The 17,713-nt window shown below is 45.0% G+C and overlaps 1 protein-coding gene across 3 annotated transcripts in view; it reads right to left on the reverse strand.

Moving 5' to 3' along the window:
• LRRC46 (leucine rich repeat containing 46) overlaps positions 1–17,713 on the reverse strand; it is a 93,686-nt gene that overhangs the window by 27,070 nt on the left and 48,903 nt on the right. For all 3 annotated transcript variants that reach the window (XM_068263112.1, XM_068263113.1, XM_068263114.1), the window contains 3 exons: positions 16,707–16,803; positions 8,521–8,629; positions 73–119 (listed from right to left, as the gene is read on the reverse strand). In XM_068263112.1, the coding sequence (XP_068119213.1) occupies positions 73–119; positions 8,521–8,629; positions 16,707–16,803 (253 nt within the window). The remainder of the gene's footprint in view (positions 1–72; positions 120–8,520; positions 8,630–16,706; positions 16,804–17,713) is intronic.

Raw genomic sequence — 17,713 nt, forward strand, 5'->3', positions numbered from 1 at the left:
CAAACAGATAAACATGGCTATCATGCTGCCATCAGCCAGTAAGCGGTTACTGAGGTTGCTGATTACACTCACCTCAGATTCTTCAGAATATCAACATTTTCAATTTTCTTTATTTCATTCTAGAAAAGAGGAAAAGTCATTGATAAGCAATCAGTGAGGAAACGCCACCTAGTTGCTCATCACATTTAGGTGGGAACCTGTGCTAAACCAGTGCAGTGAATCACATACCGTATACCAGCTTCCAGTTAGTGAGCTTAAATAATTATCTGCATCTTTATTAAACATAGTGAGTAAGTAGCTGCTTCTGTAGCAGCCAATACATACACTTGCAGCTAAAAATTTGTAATTATTAATGCAGTTCTTCGAATGGGATTGTCAGCCACAAAATCAAATTCCATTTACCTGCTGCTTTGTGTTTATTATGCAGTCTACATCCTGACCCTGTATTGCAAGCATTCCAATATAATCATAAATGTTTATGCTGTGATGAATCTTATCTCAGTCAGCCTGGCTTTGTTCTGGTACTTTGTTGGGGAGAAGGAAGCTTGTTATCTCCCCTCCCATTTTCCTGCTCCTCACTGATTGGCTCAGGGCAATTTAGTGTTACACGAGGCTGAGAAATACACATCACCCCTCTGCAGAAGCTGCTGAAATAGGATCTATGCTGTTCTCACAAATGTTTACAAAGCAAGCTAGATATGACAGTGCAGTTTCTAGGTGAAAAAGGGAGTAAGGGAGGAAATGACATCAGGCTTGGCTTCAGCCAGAGGTAGTAAAGTTGGAAAATGCCTGGAAACAGTGTTCTCTTTATTTACTATATAAAATTCACTGAAATAAAAATGTGGACAGTACAATACATATTTTATGTAAATAGAACAAATATTTATCTACTTATATATGTGTTTTTTTCCTGGGGTAGTATGGCTGTCTCTGCTGCTTTCAGGCCGAAATATAAAGACAATTTTTCAGTTCCCGGCTGAAATATATATCACGCTGTCCCCCACTTACCATAAAATCACTCGAAACCTCCAACTATGATGCACTGATGCACTATGTATACAATTGTACACTCTGACAAGATGAAATTATGCTGCTTTGAGGGAGATTATCTCTATTCTCTGACAATTCCTCTTCAGCTTAGAAATATGTGCAATCAGTCATAGAAAAATTGAACTGGTGTCATGCAAGACAAGCTACTGGGCAATGTATAGCCCCCTAAAAGGGTTGCCAAGCGTCCGTGAAATTACGGACGATCCGCCTTTTCAACCCCAAAAAGGCAGTGTCCGTTCCTGCCCGTACTTGGGGAAAGGCGTCTGTCCGCAGAGGGGTGGCAGGCAGGACGTGAACTGACTGCGTTGTCTAATAGATGCCGCATCAGTTCACCAGCAGCAGAGCAGGGCTACGGGAAGATGGCTGCCGAAGCCCTGCTCTGGAGACTATTTGTCTCCAGTACAGGACTTTGGGCGCCATCTTCCCGTAGCCCTGCTCCGCTGGTGAGTGTGAGGCTGAGTGCAGGAATTTTGGGGGAGCAGCGCTGGAGGGAGGCTGGGACTCAGCAGAGGAGTCGTCTGCAGGTGAGTAATTTTTCTTTTCTTTTACAGGTCAGGTGCTGCCCACATTACTGGTGAAATGTGCTGCCCAGTGCCCATATTAGTGGTGAAATGTCTTGCCCAGTGCCAATATTAGTGGTGAAATGTGCTGCCCAGTGCCCATGACCACATTATTGGTGAAATATGCTGCCCAGTGCCCATACCCACATTACTGTTGAAATGTGCTGCCCATGCCCACATGTATTACTGTTGAAATGTGCTGCCCATGCCCACATGTATTACTGTTGAAATGTGCTGCCCATGCCCACATGTATTACTGTTGAAATGTGCTGCCCATGCCCACATGTATTACTGGTGAAATGTGCTGCCCATGCCCACATGTATTACTGGTGAAATGTGCTGCCCATGCCCAAAACATGTGTTTACTGGTGAAATGTGCTGCCCATGCCCACATGTGTTTACTGGTGAAATGTGCTGCCCATGCCCACTTGTATTACTGGTGAAATGTGCTGCCCATGCCCACATGTATTACTGGAAATTAGTGTTGGGCGAACACCTGGATGTTTGGGTTCGCGAACGTTCGCCGAACATGGCCGCGATGTTCGGGTGTTCGCGCCGAACTCTGAACATAATGGAAGTCAATGGGGACCCGAACCTTCGTGCTTTGTAAAGCTTCCTTACATGCTACATACCCCAAATTTGCAGGGTATGTGCACCTTGGGAGTGGGTACAAGAGGAAAATATTTGAAAAAGAGCTTATAGTTTTTGAGAAAATTGATTGTAAAGTTTCAAAGGAAAAAATGTCTTTTAAATGCGGAAAATGTCATTTTTCTTTGCACAGGTAACATGCTTTTTGTCGCCATGCAGTCATAAATGTAATACAGATAAGAGGTTCCAGGAAAAGGGACCGGTAACGCTAACCCAGCAGCAGCACACGTGATGGAACAGGAGGAGGGCGGCGCAGGAGGAGAAGGCCACGCTTTGAGACACAACAACCCAGGCCTTGCATGAGGACAAGAAGCGTGCGGATAGCAATGCATTTTGTCGCCATGCAGTCATAAATGTAATACAGATAAGAGGTTCCGTAAAAAGGGACCAGCAACGCTAACCCAGCAGCAGCACACATGATGGAACAGGAGGAGGCGCAGGAGGAGAAGGCCACGCTTTCAGGCGCAACCCAGGCCTTGCATGAGGACAAGAAGCATGCGGATAGCAATGCATTTTGTCGCCATGCAGTCATAAATGTAATACAGATGAGAGGTTCAATAAACAGGGACCGGAAACGCTAACCCATCACAGATGTTCATTGTTCATGTTACTTGGTTGGGGTCCGGGAGTGTTGCGTAGTCGTTTCCAATCCAGGATTGATTCATTTTAATTTGAGTCAGACGGTCTGCATTTTCTGTGGAGAGGCGGATACGCTGATCTGTGACGATGCCTCCGGCAGCACTGAAACAGCGTTCCGACATAACGCTGGCTGCCGGGCAAGCCAGCACCTCTATTGCGTACATTGCCAGTTCGTGCCAGGTGTCTAGCTTCGATACCCAATAGTTGAAGGGTGCAAATGGATTGTTCAACACAGCTACGCCATCTGACATGTAGTCCTTGACCATCTTCTCCAGGCGATCGGTATTGGAGGTGGATCTGCACGCTTGCTGCTCTGTGGGCTGCTGCATGGGTGTCAGAAAAATTTCCCACTCCAAGGACACTGCCAATACCATTCCCTTTTGGGCACTAGCTGCGGCTTGTGTTGTTTGCTGCCCTCCTGGTCGTCCTGGGTTTGCGGAAGTCAGTCTGTCGGCGTACAACTGGCTAGAGGAGGGGGAGGATGTCAATCTCCTCTCTAAAGTCTCCACAAGGGCCTGCTGGTATTCTTCCATTTTGACCTGTCTGACTCTTTCTTCAAGCAGTTTTGGAACATTGTGTTTGTACCGTGGATCCAGAAGGGTATAAACCCAGTAATTGGTGTTGTCCAGAATGCGCACAATGCGTGGGTCGCGTTCAATGCAGTCTAGCATGAATTGAGCCATGTGTGCCAGAGTCCTGACAGAATCCTCATCATCCTCTTGTGAGCATTGTGATAGTTGTGATGCATCATAGTCGTCACCTTCTTCCTGGTCTGCTTCTGCTGACCATTCGCGCTGAATTGTGGAAGTCCAACGTGCACCGCTCTGGCCCTCGTCAGTGGTGGCATGAAATTCCTGCTCCAACTCCAGCTGTTCCTCCTCCTCTTCTTCGTCATAGCTGCTGGGGCCAGCGTTTCCTAAAGCAGATGGCCTGATGTTGGTATCATCACGCTGATCGTTTTCTCCTTCAGATTCCCCCAGTTGCATCATGACAGCTGTTTCCTTGATTTTCAACATTGACTTCTTCAGTAAACAGAGCAGTGGTATGGTAATGCTGACTGAAGAGTTGTCACTGCTCACAAGCAACGTGGATTGCTCAAAATTTTGGAGGACTTGGCAGAGGTCCAACATGTTGGCCCAATCGGATCCACAGAAGCTTGGCAGCTGTCCGGATGCGCCTCGGTACTGCGCCGTCATGTACTGGACCACTGCACTCTTCTGCTCGCAAAAGCGGGCTAGCATGTGCAGCGTAGAATTCCAGCGCGTAGGGACATCACACAGCAAGCGATGGTGGGGGAGATTGAAGCGCTCCTGCATCTTGGCGAGTGCCCCCGAAGCAGTACTGGAATTTCTACAATGTTTGGCCACTCGTCGCACCTTCAACAGAAGATCGGCCACGCCTGGGTATGTCCTCAGGAACCGCTGAACTACTAGGTTCATCACGTGCGCCAGGCAAGGGATGTGTGTCAACTTAGCCAACCTTAAAGCGCGAATGAGATTACTCCCATTATCACACACAACCATCAGGTCCAGCGGTGCCAGCCACAAATCCGTCTGTTCCTTTATTCCCCTCCAAATTTCCTCCCCTGTGTGCTGCTTATCCCCAAGGCAGATCAGCTTCAGCAACGCTTGCTGACGCATGCCAACAGCTGTGCTGCACTGCTTCCACGATCCTACTGCTGCTGGGTTAGCGTTTCCGGATGAGGTACAGCTTTGAGATGCGTTGGAGGAGAAGGAGTCAGAGAGGTAGGTGCTGCTGTTGTTATCCTGTGGGAGGGACGGCGGTGCAGCTGTTTGCGGCGTGGGCAACACCAACACCCGCGCCGTAGCAGTTGAGGAATCGCTGCCAGGCTCCACAAGGTTCACCCAGTGCGCGGTAAGGGAGATGTATCGACCCTGGCCGAACGCACTCGTCCAGGTGTCAGTGGTGAGGTGAACCTTGCAGGCAACGGCATTCTTCAAGCATCGGGTTATTTTGCTGACCACGTGCTCATGCAACTCAGGCACTGCAGAGCGCGCAAAGTGGTAGCGGCTGGGAACCACGTAACGTGGGATGGCCACTGACATCATGCCCTTGAAGCTGTTTGTCTCCACCACTCGATATGGCAGCATTTTGCAGGCCAGAAGCTTGGCTATGCTGGCTGTTAGTGCCACGGCCCGGGGGTCATTTGCTGGCAATTTCCTCTTGCGCTCAAACATCTCCGAGACAGACAACTGAACCGTAGGGCTGCACACTGAAGGGCTGTTGGTTGTTGTGTTTGATGAAGACTGGGAGACCTCAAGAGCACTATTCCGGAAAGTGACAGTGTCAGCGTCGTCTGATGTTTGTGAATGTTGATGTGAACCACGCAATGGCTGGGCTACTGCTGCTGCTGAGGAGGGTCTGGTGGTGAGTCTGGTGACCCCAAGGGAGGCAGTGTTGCTGGTACCCTGTCCTGCCGCGTTTGCCCACAGAGTGGGATGTTTGGATACCATGTGGCGGGTCATGCTGGTGGTGGAGAGGTTGTTAATATTTTTCCCCCTGCTCAGGCGGGTCTTGCACACCTTGCAAATCACCATAGTACCATCCTCACTGCAGTCTTCAAAGAAAGGCCAGACTTTGGAGCACCTGCCTTGCTGGCGATTTCTGTTTGTGCCTCTTTTGCGTCTCACTTGAACTTCCACGCTTGTGGTGCCTGAAATTCCGCGACGCCTACCTTGTGGCACAAGGCGAACTCGTGCAGCAGTGGGTTCTTCAACAGACTCATCTGTGCTGCTACGACGGCGATGTTCTCCTTCACATACAAAATCTGGGTCTGTGTCCACATTGTCCAAACCCTCCTCTTCCATCTCCTCAAACTCGTCATATGTGATTGTGGGCCGCCGCCGTGGAGTAGAGCTCCCCAGAACAACCTCTGCGCAGCTCACTCCAACGTTGTCTTCCAGATCTTCTCGGCCGACCTCCTGCAATTGAAACCCCTCCTGCCCAACTTGCTCTGGGATTTGGGTTTCAAAGTCCTCGGACTCGCCTTGCATTTCAGTGCGCGGTGCTTTTCCCACAGTAAATGGTTGTGAATCCGGGCACAACATTTCTGGCTGTTCCATTGACCTTTGAAAGGTGGAAGTTTGTTGGGCTGGGAATAGCTCCTGCGAATACCCCATTGTGTCCTGAGGAAATTCTTCGGACTGGTTATTTGGCAGTTGTGTGCGTGGTGTCGCTGCCGGTTGTGTCAGCTTTGTGCGTGATGTGCTGGTGCTACTTAACCCACTGCTGGACGCTTGAGAGGTCATCCAATTAATTATCTGGTCCTGTTCTTTTGGATTTGTGAGGGTTGATTTCCTGGACAACATGGGCGGTATTGAGTGGGTTTTCTTCGGTGCTCCACTGTGGCCTGTACGTGAACCGTCAGGGCAAACACCTCTTCCCTTGCCCCTCCCTCTTTCACAGGATTTCTTCTTCATTTCACTTATCCTTAAAGTACACGCTGACTGGCAGCAGTACAGTGGCAGTACAGAAATGCTATATAGTGGTGGGTGAGCGGTGTACTACTATTCCCAGCAACGACAGAGCACAATGCTATACAGTGGTGGGTGAGCGGTGTACTACTGTTCCCAGCAAAAGAATTTCCTCCCATGAATGTCCAGTGTATATAAGCTGTGGGTTTTAACATCTTGTTATTTTAAAGGAACAAAGTCTGAAGAAGACTTATTAGCCGAAAGCTTACTGTTTGTTTATCTCTAAGTTAGCCAATAAATGGTATCATCCGGATTCAAAATCTCTAGCTTTTACTGATGGCTAAGATGGTACAACACTCTACTGCTTCTGGTAGTTCAGTGATTAGAGATTCCCACACTTTTCACTTCTTTCCAGTGGCCATGACTGATCAGAACCCTGATAATCTCAGTTTTAACTGCTCTGCGACTGCCTAACACAGATGGGCGGTCGCAGAGTGGCTCCCCCGGGACTGGCTAACGTTGATTGGCGTCAAGTCCTGGGGGTGGAGAGTAGAAGGGAACGCACGCACGCGCATGCACAATCGTTCCCTGCCAAGATATGGAGCAGAGCTCCGTGATCAGCCAACTAGCCACAATCGGAGCTGGCAGGCTGTAAAAAAATAAAATGCCGTTTAGCATTTGTACAGCACTGTGAGCTAGCGCAGCGATGTACTGGGGACAGCCCTGTCACTTGGCTGTCCCTCTGATAGGCTCACAATCTGAACCCTCTCTTAGGCTGATGCCTATGAGAGGATATTGTACTGATTGGATCTCGGAGGCAGGGAGGAAAAAAAAAGCAGTTTCTATTAGAATTAAAATAACAATAAAATGAATTTAAAAAAAAGACATGGCCGCTGCAATCAGATCCCACCGACAGAAACCTCTGTTGGTGGGCAGAAAAGGAAGAAAGATTCATTTGGCTGCTAAGTTGTATGGCCGAGCAATAATCTGTTAAAGCTGCAGAGTGCTGAATTGTAAAATATGGCCTGGTCACTAGGGGGGTGTAAGCCTGTGGTCCTCAAGAGGTTAAGGACTACTCTCCAAAATGAAATATAAAAACCTCTACAAATGGCCGTGTGACAAGGCACACTAGAAATAATCTATGGATTTTGGGAAATATCACCCTAGGACACAGGTGTCGAACGCCAGTCCTCAAAGGGCCATGCCCATGCCAATGTTTAGGATGGATTGAAAAATTGAGAAATCTGTTCTACTTGATGACCCACACGTTTCCTGATAGAGTCCCAGCAATTAATCTGAGCTGTGACAAAAATGTGTAAGGACCTTGGCCCTTGAGGACTGGAGTTCAACATCCCTTCAGTTGGAGACATTTTTGCCAGTTATTTATTTATTGTATTTATAAAGCGCCAACATATTACGCAGCACTGGACATTAGTTTAGATTACAGACAATATTTAGGGGTGACATACAGCAATATTAATATCAGAGTTTGTGTTTTTTTAGATCACTTACAATCCCCAGGGTTTTACTATTCTAAATCATCAAATAGAGTGCACCGGCACCATCAATGATGCCCTTTTAAACCACAGAAAACCTATCATGTTTAGGAAGGGGTTTGGTAACCTTCACCCAAACAGAGAAAAAAAATCAGATCACATAAGAAATGGAGATAATGTTGGATCAACATTTGATCACCTAAATGTCAAGTGACACGAGCAGTAAAAATAAAGCTGTAGATAGCATCCTTGCCTTCCTATCACCCTTAAAGGGACTCCGAGCAGTGCAGAAACTATGGAAAGATGCATATCATTTTAAAGCTCTCTTTCTCCTCTTTCCGTTGATATATAAACTGCCTCCCTACGCCTTTTAGTTTTCGCTATTTTCGCGATTGAAAATGCAGCGGCTGCGATTTCGATCGCGAAAATAGAGAAAACTAAAAGGCATAGGGCGACGATTTAGGTGTCACCAGAAAGAGGAGAAAGAGAGCTTTAAAATGATATCCATCTTTATATAGTTACATTGTATTACACAGGGCGACTTTTTCTCAAAGTCAGCAGCTCCATTCAGCAGAAAAAGAATAGTTTCAGTACAAAGGAAAATATGGTATCTATAATCAGATGTCAACAAATATGCTGGAATAGAGGGTACTTTCCATTTTACATTCCCTTTGTGTGCATTTAACAAGTTACCTCTTGCAAATACAAACTGTGTGCCTGGTTTATTGACTCCATGTTGCCCAGCGTTGTGATTTCTTCCCTGTCCAGCCTTACTGTTCGCAGGTGGCGTAAGGCCTCAGACCTGTCAGGGAAAATAGCAGAGTTCTTAGAGTTTTCAAAAGAAAAAAAATTGTTGGTAATCCTCTGGCTCATTGCAAAAAAGGGCTTCATCCCTCCTTAAAGATATAGGAATCAAATGTCCCATGTACACTTGAATGCTGCGGATATGTCATTGAGTATTGCAAAGCAAGTGTGAAAATTCCAGTATACTGGAATTACAGTATAAAAATTAATAACAATCACTTATTCTACAATGACTTTTTAAAATAGGCCAGATACATTTGACGATACTCCTGGAAAAGATTGTAAATAATTGGAGTAGCATACTTTTTCATACTAGCCGTTTTATTTAATTAGTATCATGAATGGCATAGCTTCAGGTGAAACGGTCTTAGGGCAGGCTTTAGTTCTAGCACACTTCTGTTTCACTGGTGCCCTCAGACACCCTTTTTTAGAACCCTCCATAACGCCCAGAGGTGGTCTCCATAGCCTTTCTAGTGCCCACAGATGCCCCATCATGTGCCTTCCAATAACCCTTTGGTGCCCTCCACAACCCACTTGTAGTGTTATCCACTGCCTTCACATGATTGTCCCCATGCAGAGATATGGCAGATAAGCCTGTTAAGTATATTTCATTTTCTTACTTATCCAGCCAGAGAATTCCCTACCTTCTAGTCACTTCCTGGGCCTGCTCATGGCTTCACAACAGCTTGCATCAAATGGTCACTCTGCAAGTCTAGTGAGTGAAATGGCTTTGAGGAACCATGACGTGGCCTGGGCAGTGATCCATTGGCAGAAGGGCACCAAAAACACATGGATGAAATCTGACTGCTGCAATGCTATATTCCTAATATTTTGCATGGGGGACAGAGGAGCTGGCAGGCAGTGGACACAAGAAGGTCCCTTCTACAGCAATTCTATCCTCATGACCAATTTAGGTCATCCTAGACATACAATCTGGGCCATTCCCTCAGGCGAATATATCATGGCTATCCGTAACTTTTCTATTTCCATATAGCTGGAGCGGGAGTGAACACTTGGCAAAAGGGGCTATACAAATAAACAGCTGGAATTTGGTGGCAAACATAGAGCTTTTAGGAGATCACGTAGTGAACTTTTTTGTTACTGAGTATAGCCTGGAGTATAATAAGATCACTAACATTGTTAGAAAATATGTCCTGGTGCTGTACTCTGATCCAAAACTCAGAGCCATTTTGCCTGGTGGGTGTCATTTCTCAGTAAGGAGAACACGTACACTAGGCTCTTCACTGTCCCCCAGTTTTAGTGTCCTCTCAAAGAGCCCACTCTCCTTCCTGGTTCGCTACTGTAGGTTCCTATGCCTGCTCCTTTTCCACTTCCTGTTGTTCCTATTAAATACCAATTGTGACACTAAATATGTTATTTACAGTATGTCATTTTATGCACCAGTTGCTGCCTACGTTATGTTTACTACCCTGGGCACAATCTTTGTGGGCGCGCTCAGTAGGCTATAGCAGTGTTAGGGAGTGTAGCCAATGGTATCCTTACTGAATAGCTCCTGGCTTAATGAACAGGAAGAGCCAAGATTCGAACCCTCGTCCCTTGTGTAGAGGCAGAGCCCTTAACCAGTACATTATAAAGGAGAACACCACCTAGCAGGATACAGGATACAGCAGCATTTGAAATGGCCGAGGCCACATTTCAGCTCAGGATGAAGCCGAAAGATGACTTACCTTGCTGCAGGAAAACTCCACGGTGGCATTAACTCCCCGGTTGCAACTCGGGGGGAATATGTCATCTGGGCACCAGCTATTTGCCAGTCACCAGCTATTTGCCAGTCGAATAACCTCTTTTTTTCCCTACTAATTTGAGCTGCAGGCTGCGGCTATCACCAGTACCCAAATTAGACATAGAGTTCCGCTGTACCTGTAACTCTCATAACAGCCTATGGCGGCACCCAAAGAGCTGTGCTGAAATTAGATGATTCACTTGCAGCTGCCACTGGGTGCACTCCAGTTGCACTTACACTTCGATGTTACAAGTAGTTGTACTCAGATGCTACTACCACAGAGTCTTTAGGTATTCAAAGACAATTTCAGGCATCATGTAAGTGGAAGTGAAATGGGATTGTCCCATACTTGCTGCAAGACTGGACTCCACAACTTCTCTGGAAATGTTTCTATTGGTTGTGGGGACCTGGTGAGTATTTGAACTAACACACTCTACTGACCTCCACCCAAGATTACTTGTATGTTCCCGGATGGAGGTCTCATTTACAAGGTGTTCATATTTCAATGGGGAATAAAATTTAAAACAAAAAACAAAAAACAAAACAAAAAAAAAACAGGAATCTATCAACTGTCCCCAGGTTATCTTTAAAGCAAACCTGAACAGAAGATAAACTAATGAGATAAACAATTGTATCTATCATCTAACTACCAAATAGGACTACATTCAGATGTTTTTCTCATCATGTCACATATCAATTCAGGTATCCTTTAAGGGCTTTTATGGTCCAGTCAATGGCTGAAGGAAACACTAAGAAACAGTGCAGCTTTTTAACTATTTTTAAAGGGAAACTAAACTGAGAAGGATATGGATTTTTCCATTTAAAATAATACCAGTTGCCTAACTCTCCTGCTGATCCTGTGTCTCTAATGCTTTTAGCCACAGCTGCTGAACAAGCATGCAGATCAGGTGCTCTGACTGAAGTCAGACTGGATTAGCTGCATGCTTGTTTTCAGGTCTGATTCAACCACTACTGTAGTGAAAGAGATCAGCAGGACTGCCAGGCAACTGGTATGGTTTAAAAGGAAACATCCATATTCCTCTCAGTTTAGGACCCTTTAAGCAAAAATATTTGTAGTTAAAAAGTTATCAAATTTAAAACAGAGTGTTCTGAAGCAGAAACTAACATAACCAAAAAAAGTGATCAAGGAGTGTTGATAGTGAAAAAGCTAGTACTGTGCACAATAATTCAAGTACACAAAAATACACACAGAAATGGAAAACAATATGTTTCAATAGAAAACACAACTTGATAACCTACAGTGGAATGTGAAAGTTGGGGCAACCTTGTTAATTGTCATGATTTTCCTGTTTAAATTGCTGATTGTTATGATAAAAATGTCAGTTAAATATATCATATAGGAGACACACACAGTGATATTTGAGTGAAATGAAGTTTATTGAATTTACAGAAAGTGCGCAATAATTGTTTAAATAAAATTAGACGGGTACATCATTTTGGGCACTGTTGTCATTTTATTTATTCCAAAACCTTTACAACTAATTAATGGAACTCAAATTGGCTTGGTAAGCTCAGTGACCCCTGACCTACAGTACATACACAGGTGATTAGAATTATGAGAAAAAGTATTTAAGGGGGTCAATTGTAAGTTTTCCTCCTCTTTTGATTTTCTCTGAAGAGTAGCAACATGGGGGTCTAAAAACAACTCTCAAATGACCTGAAGACAAAGATTACAAGGTAAAGGGGGAAGAGGCGCCCAGAGCCGATAAAATACGTTAAAAACAAATAAAATGAAAAAAGTGAGGTGGCTTACCTCAATGAAGACAAATTCACGTATTAATAGAATCTTATTGCACTGGCAACGCGTTTCGTGGGTGCATACCCACTTCCTCAGGCCAAATAGCAGTGCCTAATAGTGCTTGTAGCCACAAATAAGGCGAGAGGCGCCTTATTTGTGGTTACAAGCACTATTAGGCACTGCTATTTGGCCTGAGGAAGTGGGTATGCACCCACGAAACGCATTGCCAGTGCAATAAAATTCTATTAATACGTGAATTTGTCTTCATTGAGGTAAGCCACCTCACTTTTTTCATTTTATTTGTTTTTAACGTATTTTATCTGCTCTGGGCGCCTCTTCCCCCTTTACCTTGTGCCTTCACCCTCCTTTTGGAGGGGGATCAACCCTCTTTGACTAATTTAGGTCATTTGAGGTTTGCTTTTTATCAAAAGTGCGACCATCACCAGCTCCGTCTGGTCACCCGAGTGGAGTCGGGGTTATACATCTCCACCTGCTTCTAGTGGTCGGTTGCCCTTCTGCAACCCACCTTTGTGAGTATAATACATTCGCGTATTTTACATACTTCTGGTACTGTGACATACTGCACCATTTGGGCTCCTGTTGTCTCTGTGTTTTCTTTCTGCAGGGTGCAATTTTTATTATCCCTACTTTTTGTCTGAAGACAAAGATTGTTCACCTTCATGGTTTAGGGGAAGGATACAGAAAGATGCCTCAGAGATTTCAGCTGTCTGTTTCTACAGTTAAGAACATATTGAGGAAATGGAAGACCACAGGCTCAGTTCAAGTTAAGGCTCGAAGTGGCAGACCAAGACAAAATCTTGGATAAACAGAAGTGACGAATGGTGAGAACAGTTGGAGTCAACCCACAGACCAGTAGCAAAGACCTACAACACCAATTTTCTGTAGATGGAGTCACTGTACATGGTTCAACCATTCGGCGCACTTCACACAAGGTGATGCTGTATGCGAGAGTGATGCAGAGGAAGCCTTTTCTCCGTCCACAGCACAAACAGAGCCGCTTGAGGTATGCTAAAGCACATTTGGACAAGCCAGCTTCATTTTGGAATAAGGTGCTGTAGACTGCTGAAACTAAAATTTTGTTATTTGGACATAACAAGGGGCATTATGCATGGAGGAAAAACAACACAGCATTCCAAGTAAAACACCTGCTACCTACAGTAAAAATATGGTGGTGCTTACATCATGCTGTGGGGCTGTGTGGCCAATGCAGGGACTGGGGATCTTGTCAAAGTTGAGGGATGCATGGATTCCACTCATCAGTATCAGCAGATTCTGGAGACCAATGTCCAGGAATCAGTGACAAAGCTGAAGCTGCGCCGGGGCTGGATCTTTCACCAAGACAATGACCATAAACACTGCTGAATATCCACTAAGGCATTCATGCAGAGGAACAAGTACAACGCTCTGGAATGGACATCTCAGTCCCCAGACCTGAATATAATTGAAAATCTATGGTGTGAGTTAAAGAGAACCCGAGGTGGGTTCCAACAATGCTATCAGCACACAGAGGCTGGGTCTGCATATACTGCCTAGCCTCTGTTGCTATACCGATCCCCCCTAAGCCCTCCCTGCGCTCTGCTATGCCCCCATAAATCACCCAGCCGTGCTGTCGACACACAGCATGTCGCAGCCAGCTGTTTACCTCTGTAAGTGTCAGTCTCGCTGCTCCCCCGCCTCCTCCATAGCTCCAGTCCCCGCCCGTGTCCCTTCCCTCCAATCAGCAGGGAGAGAAGGGACGCGGGCGGGGATCGAAGCTATGGAGGAGGCGGGGGAATGGCGAGACTGACACTTACAGAGGTAAACAGCCGGCTGTGACACGCTGTGTGTCGACAGCACGGCTGGGTGATTTATGGGGGCATAGCAGAGTGCAGGGGGCTTAGGGTGATCGGTATAGCAACAGAGGCTAGGCAGTATATGCAGACCCAGCCTCTGTGTGCTGATAGCATTGTTAGAACCCACCCCGGGTTTCCTTTAAAGAGAGCTGTCCATGCTCAGAAGCCATCAAACCTGAATAAACTAGAGATGTTTTGTAAAGATGAATGGTCCAAAATACCTTCAACCAGAATCCAGACTCTCATTGGAACCTACAGCAAGTGTTTAGAGGCTGTAATTTCTGCAAAAGGAGGATCTACTAAATATTGTTTTCATTTCTGTTTCTGTTTTATGCACCTGCCTAATTTTGTTTAAAAACAATTCTTGCACACTTTCTGTAACTCCAATAAACTTCATTTCACTTCTCAAATATCACTGTGTGTGTCTCCTATATGATATATTTACCTGACATTTTTTATCATTACAACCAACAAGTTATACAGGAAAATCATGACAATTAACAAGGTAGCCCAAACTTTCGCATCCCACTGTATATGTAAAAACTTGACATATTTAATAAATTCAGATAAAACAAAACAAAACATTTACACGGTCATTATGAATCAATTAAAATGGCATATATTCAACTTCATCCTGTGGCGGTAACAATACAATAATAATAGTACAAGTCCGACTCAGTGATACCTCAATAATTAACAAGGGAACAATATACCAATTAAAATTGTTGTATATAAATTATAAAGAAAATCTGCCTGTTAGAATGACGTTCAACAAGTTCTCACACATTTTAAAGCCAGAGGCCACTTCCTCAGAGTCTACTGAGGACCTGAAAGAAATAAGGTTGATGCCTGACAGCTGCACTTTAAATGTCTACAACCTCACGTATTTACCAGTGTTGGATATCTAATGCACTGGCTATGTATTAAACTTACATATTCATTTTTTTGCAAACATTTTCATATGATATTGTACATAGATGTTGCAGTTTTAGCATGCTACATGGATTGATCACTAATTTTACTTGTATTATATGCCATTTATATTGCACGGCATCAGATACCCTGTAGATGCAGCTCCCCTCCCACTGTAGTTTTAAGTGTTTTAAAGTGTCTCAATCGTTTATTTATAATAAAGGCCTGTTATTACTTCACATCCTGTTGTGACTTTTGGTCTATTTCTTCTCTGTATGCATGATGGCTAAAATAGATGAAAAGTATCAGGTCCCCTGCAATTCCGATTTTTAATCGCTACTGCATGCTGCGTGTTTTCAGAGTTTTTCTGTTGATAGCATTCAGGGAAAATCACAATCGGATTTGCAATGTGCAGGGAGCCTAAAAGTGGGATTGTCACCTTAAAAATCAAATTTCAACAGCAACTGGATCTGAGTGTATTAACCTCCTTGGCGGTTAATTTTTTCTGCAAAAATTGCAGAAATCCAATTTTTTTAATTTTTTTTTTTTATGTTTCATGTAAAGCTTCCAGAGTGGTAGCTACATGAAACTCCACTAGAGGGCGCATGTGTCCCTCTAGTTCGATCGTCGCCGGCAACAATAGCAAACAGGGGAACGCGTATATAACGCGCTCCCCTGTTTGGCTTCTCCTGTCGCCATGGCGATGATCGGAATGACGTCATGGACGTCAGCCGACGTCCGGCGTCTCCGATCCAGCCCATAGCGCTGCCCGGAACTCATTGGTCCGGGCAGCGCAGGGCTCTGGCGGGGGGCCTCTTGCGCCGCTGCGTGCGGGCGATCGCCGCAGAGCGGCGGCGATCAAGCTGTACGCGCGGCTAGCAAAGTGCTAGCTGCGCGTACAGCACTTTACAGTATGAAAATCGCCCCACCAGGGGCTGAGATCTCCCCCTGCGCGGCATAGCCCAAGCTCAGCTCGGGCTTACCACCAGGGAGGTTAAGTGATAAAGATGCTAATCCTGCATTCAAAACTTTTTCTGCTGTTATAGTTTGGAGTTATCACACACCTTAGGAGCACTGGCCCGTTAATAGCCATTGCCAAACAGTTGCATGCAGGGGGTTCCTTTTATCTATAATATATTCCTCCTCTTCCCTTTGTGTTTCGCTGCCTAGCTGCCTAGCTGAAGCATGATCCTCTACAAGCAAGGCTGAGGTGACTCAGCGATTGGAGGAGAAAATAAAAAAAGCTAAGGGAAGAAATGACATCGGTATTTAGCCTCAAACTGTGGGCAAAAGACATGGTTCCCACAGAAACAGAATTCTCTTAATTTACTATATAAAATTCACTGAAATCAAAATATGGACAGTACAGTACATGTGTTATGTAAGTAGATCAAGTATTTATCTACTTATATATGTGTTTTTTTTCCCCTGGCATAGTATGGCTAATCCTCCTACTTTAAATAAAAGGACTACTGATGTAGTCCCGCCCTTATGTAGTAAACAGAGTAAGGACACCCCAAAAGTGCAGTAAGAGTGCTAAGTGTATGATATAGACCAGCGATGTTGCATTGAACCCACAAGCTGATGTGTTCCAGACTCCCTCAGTGCTGTCCATTTGCATGGTGGTCCAGAACTGGAAAAAGCAATCTGCAATTACTGTGGGACTGCCACTTTTGAATTCGGTTAAAGGTGTTTGAAAGCTATTTTTATTTTAACATGGCATCTGTTATAAGCTAATAGTATGGGTTATGATGATACTGTGAGCTGCATGTCAGCTATGATTTATTATAGATTTCATGCCACTTACAAGGCCTCCTGGGCAGCCTCATTTAGTGATGGGTCCAGATTCCTCCTCACAATGGCATCCAGCATGGATCTTGCTTCCACACGTTTCAGCTTATCCCCTGCAGGAACATAATCAGAAACTACAATCAGACACCATGACAGCACACAAAGGTGTACACGTATGTTGCTGTAAGATTATGTACATGGCATGAAGACAGTAGTCACTTAATTAGACTAATAACCACTATATGAGGCGCTCACAAGGCTCGTCAAACAACACAAAGAGTAAAATTTAAAGAGACCTCCGCTCAAAACTCCCAGATAGCCAGAGGCTGACACAACAGCCCAAAATAAACAAGATTGTTGGTGCCATATATCCAACAGGTATAACTCCTCTGCCGGTGTCATGGCCAATCTCCTAGAGGGGCTCCTATGCTAATAGTGGATACATCGAAACTGGATAGACCAGCACCCAGATGGGGACAGACGTGTGCTAGAGTGGAGAGACCCAATAGCCCTCAGAGGGTCAGCAAAGTCCAACACGAAGAGTCCACAGCACCAATGTATAACTTTTATTTAAAAGAAAGACAAAGAGATAGCCATAACAGCGACAGACGCTGTTTCGGACAAGGTCATTCCTCAAGCTGTATCAGGCTCTCTCTGAAATACAACACAATTGCTACTCTTATATATGCTAGCCATCAAAGCAACATAACCAATCAGGATGCTGAGAGTACATGGAGGACCTGATGGGGAACTGCAAGAAAGCCAAGTAAGCTACACCCAGTAAGATAGAAGACCAATCACACTCAGACCTAGGAATAAAAATCTTTCCTTACCTCCTCCTTCCAACTGACAAACATGCAGAGGACCTGATGGGAAACAACAGCTCACTCCCCGTATGTCATGCCAAAACACTTCCTGGAACGTCATGATGACCTCATGACGTACGCAAGGACGCATGCGTAAACGTAAGTGCACGCGTAAAAAAATCAGCATAACTATATGCGTACATGTGTCCGCGCACGC

The sequence above is a fragment of the Hyperolius riggenbachi genome, chromosome 12 (genome assembly GCF_040937935.1).
Source record: "Hyperolius riggenbachi isolate aHypRig1 chromosome 12, aHypRig1.pri, whole genome shotgun sequence".
Classification (NCBI taxonomy): domain Eukaryota; kingdom Metazoa; phylum Chordata; class Amphibia; order Anura; family Hyperoliidae; genus Hyperolius; species Hyperolius riggenbachi.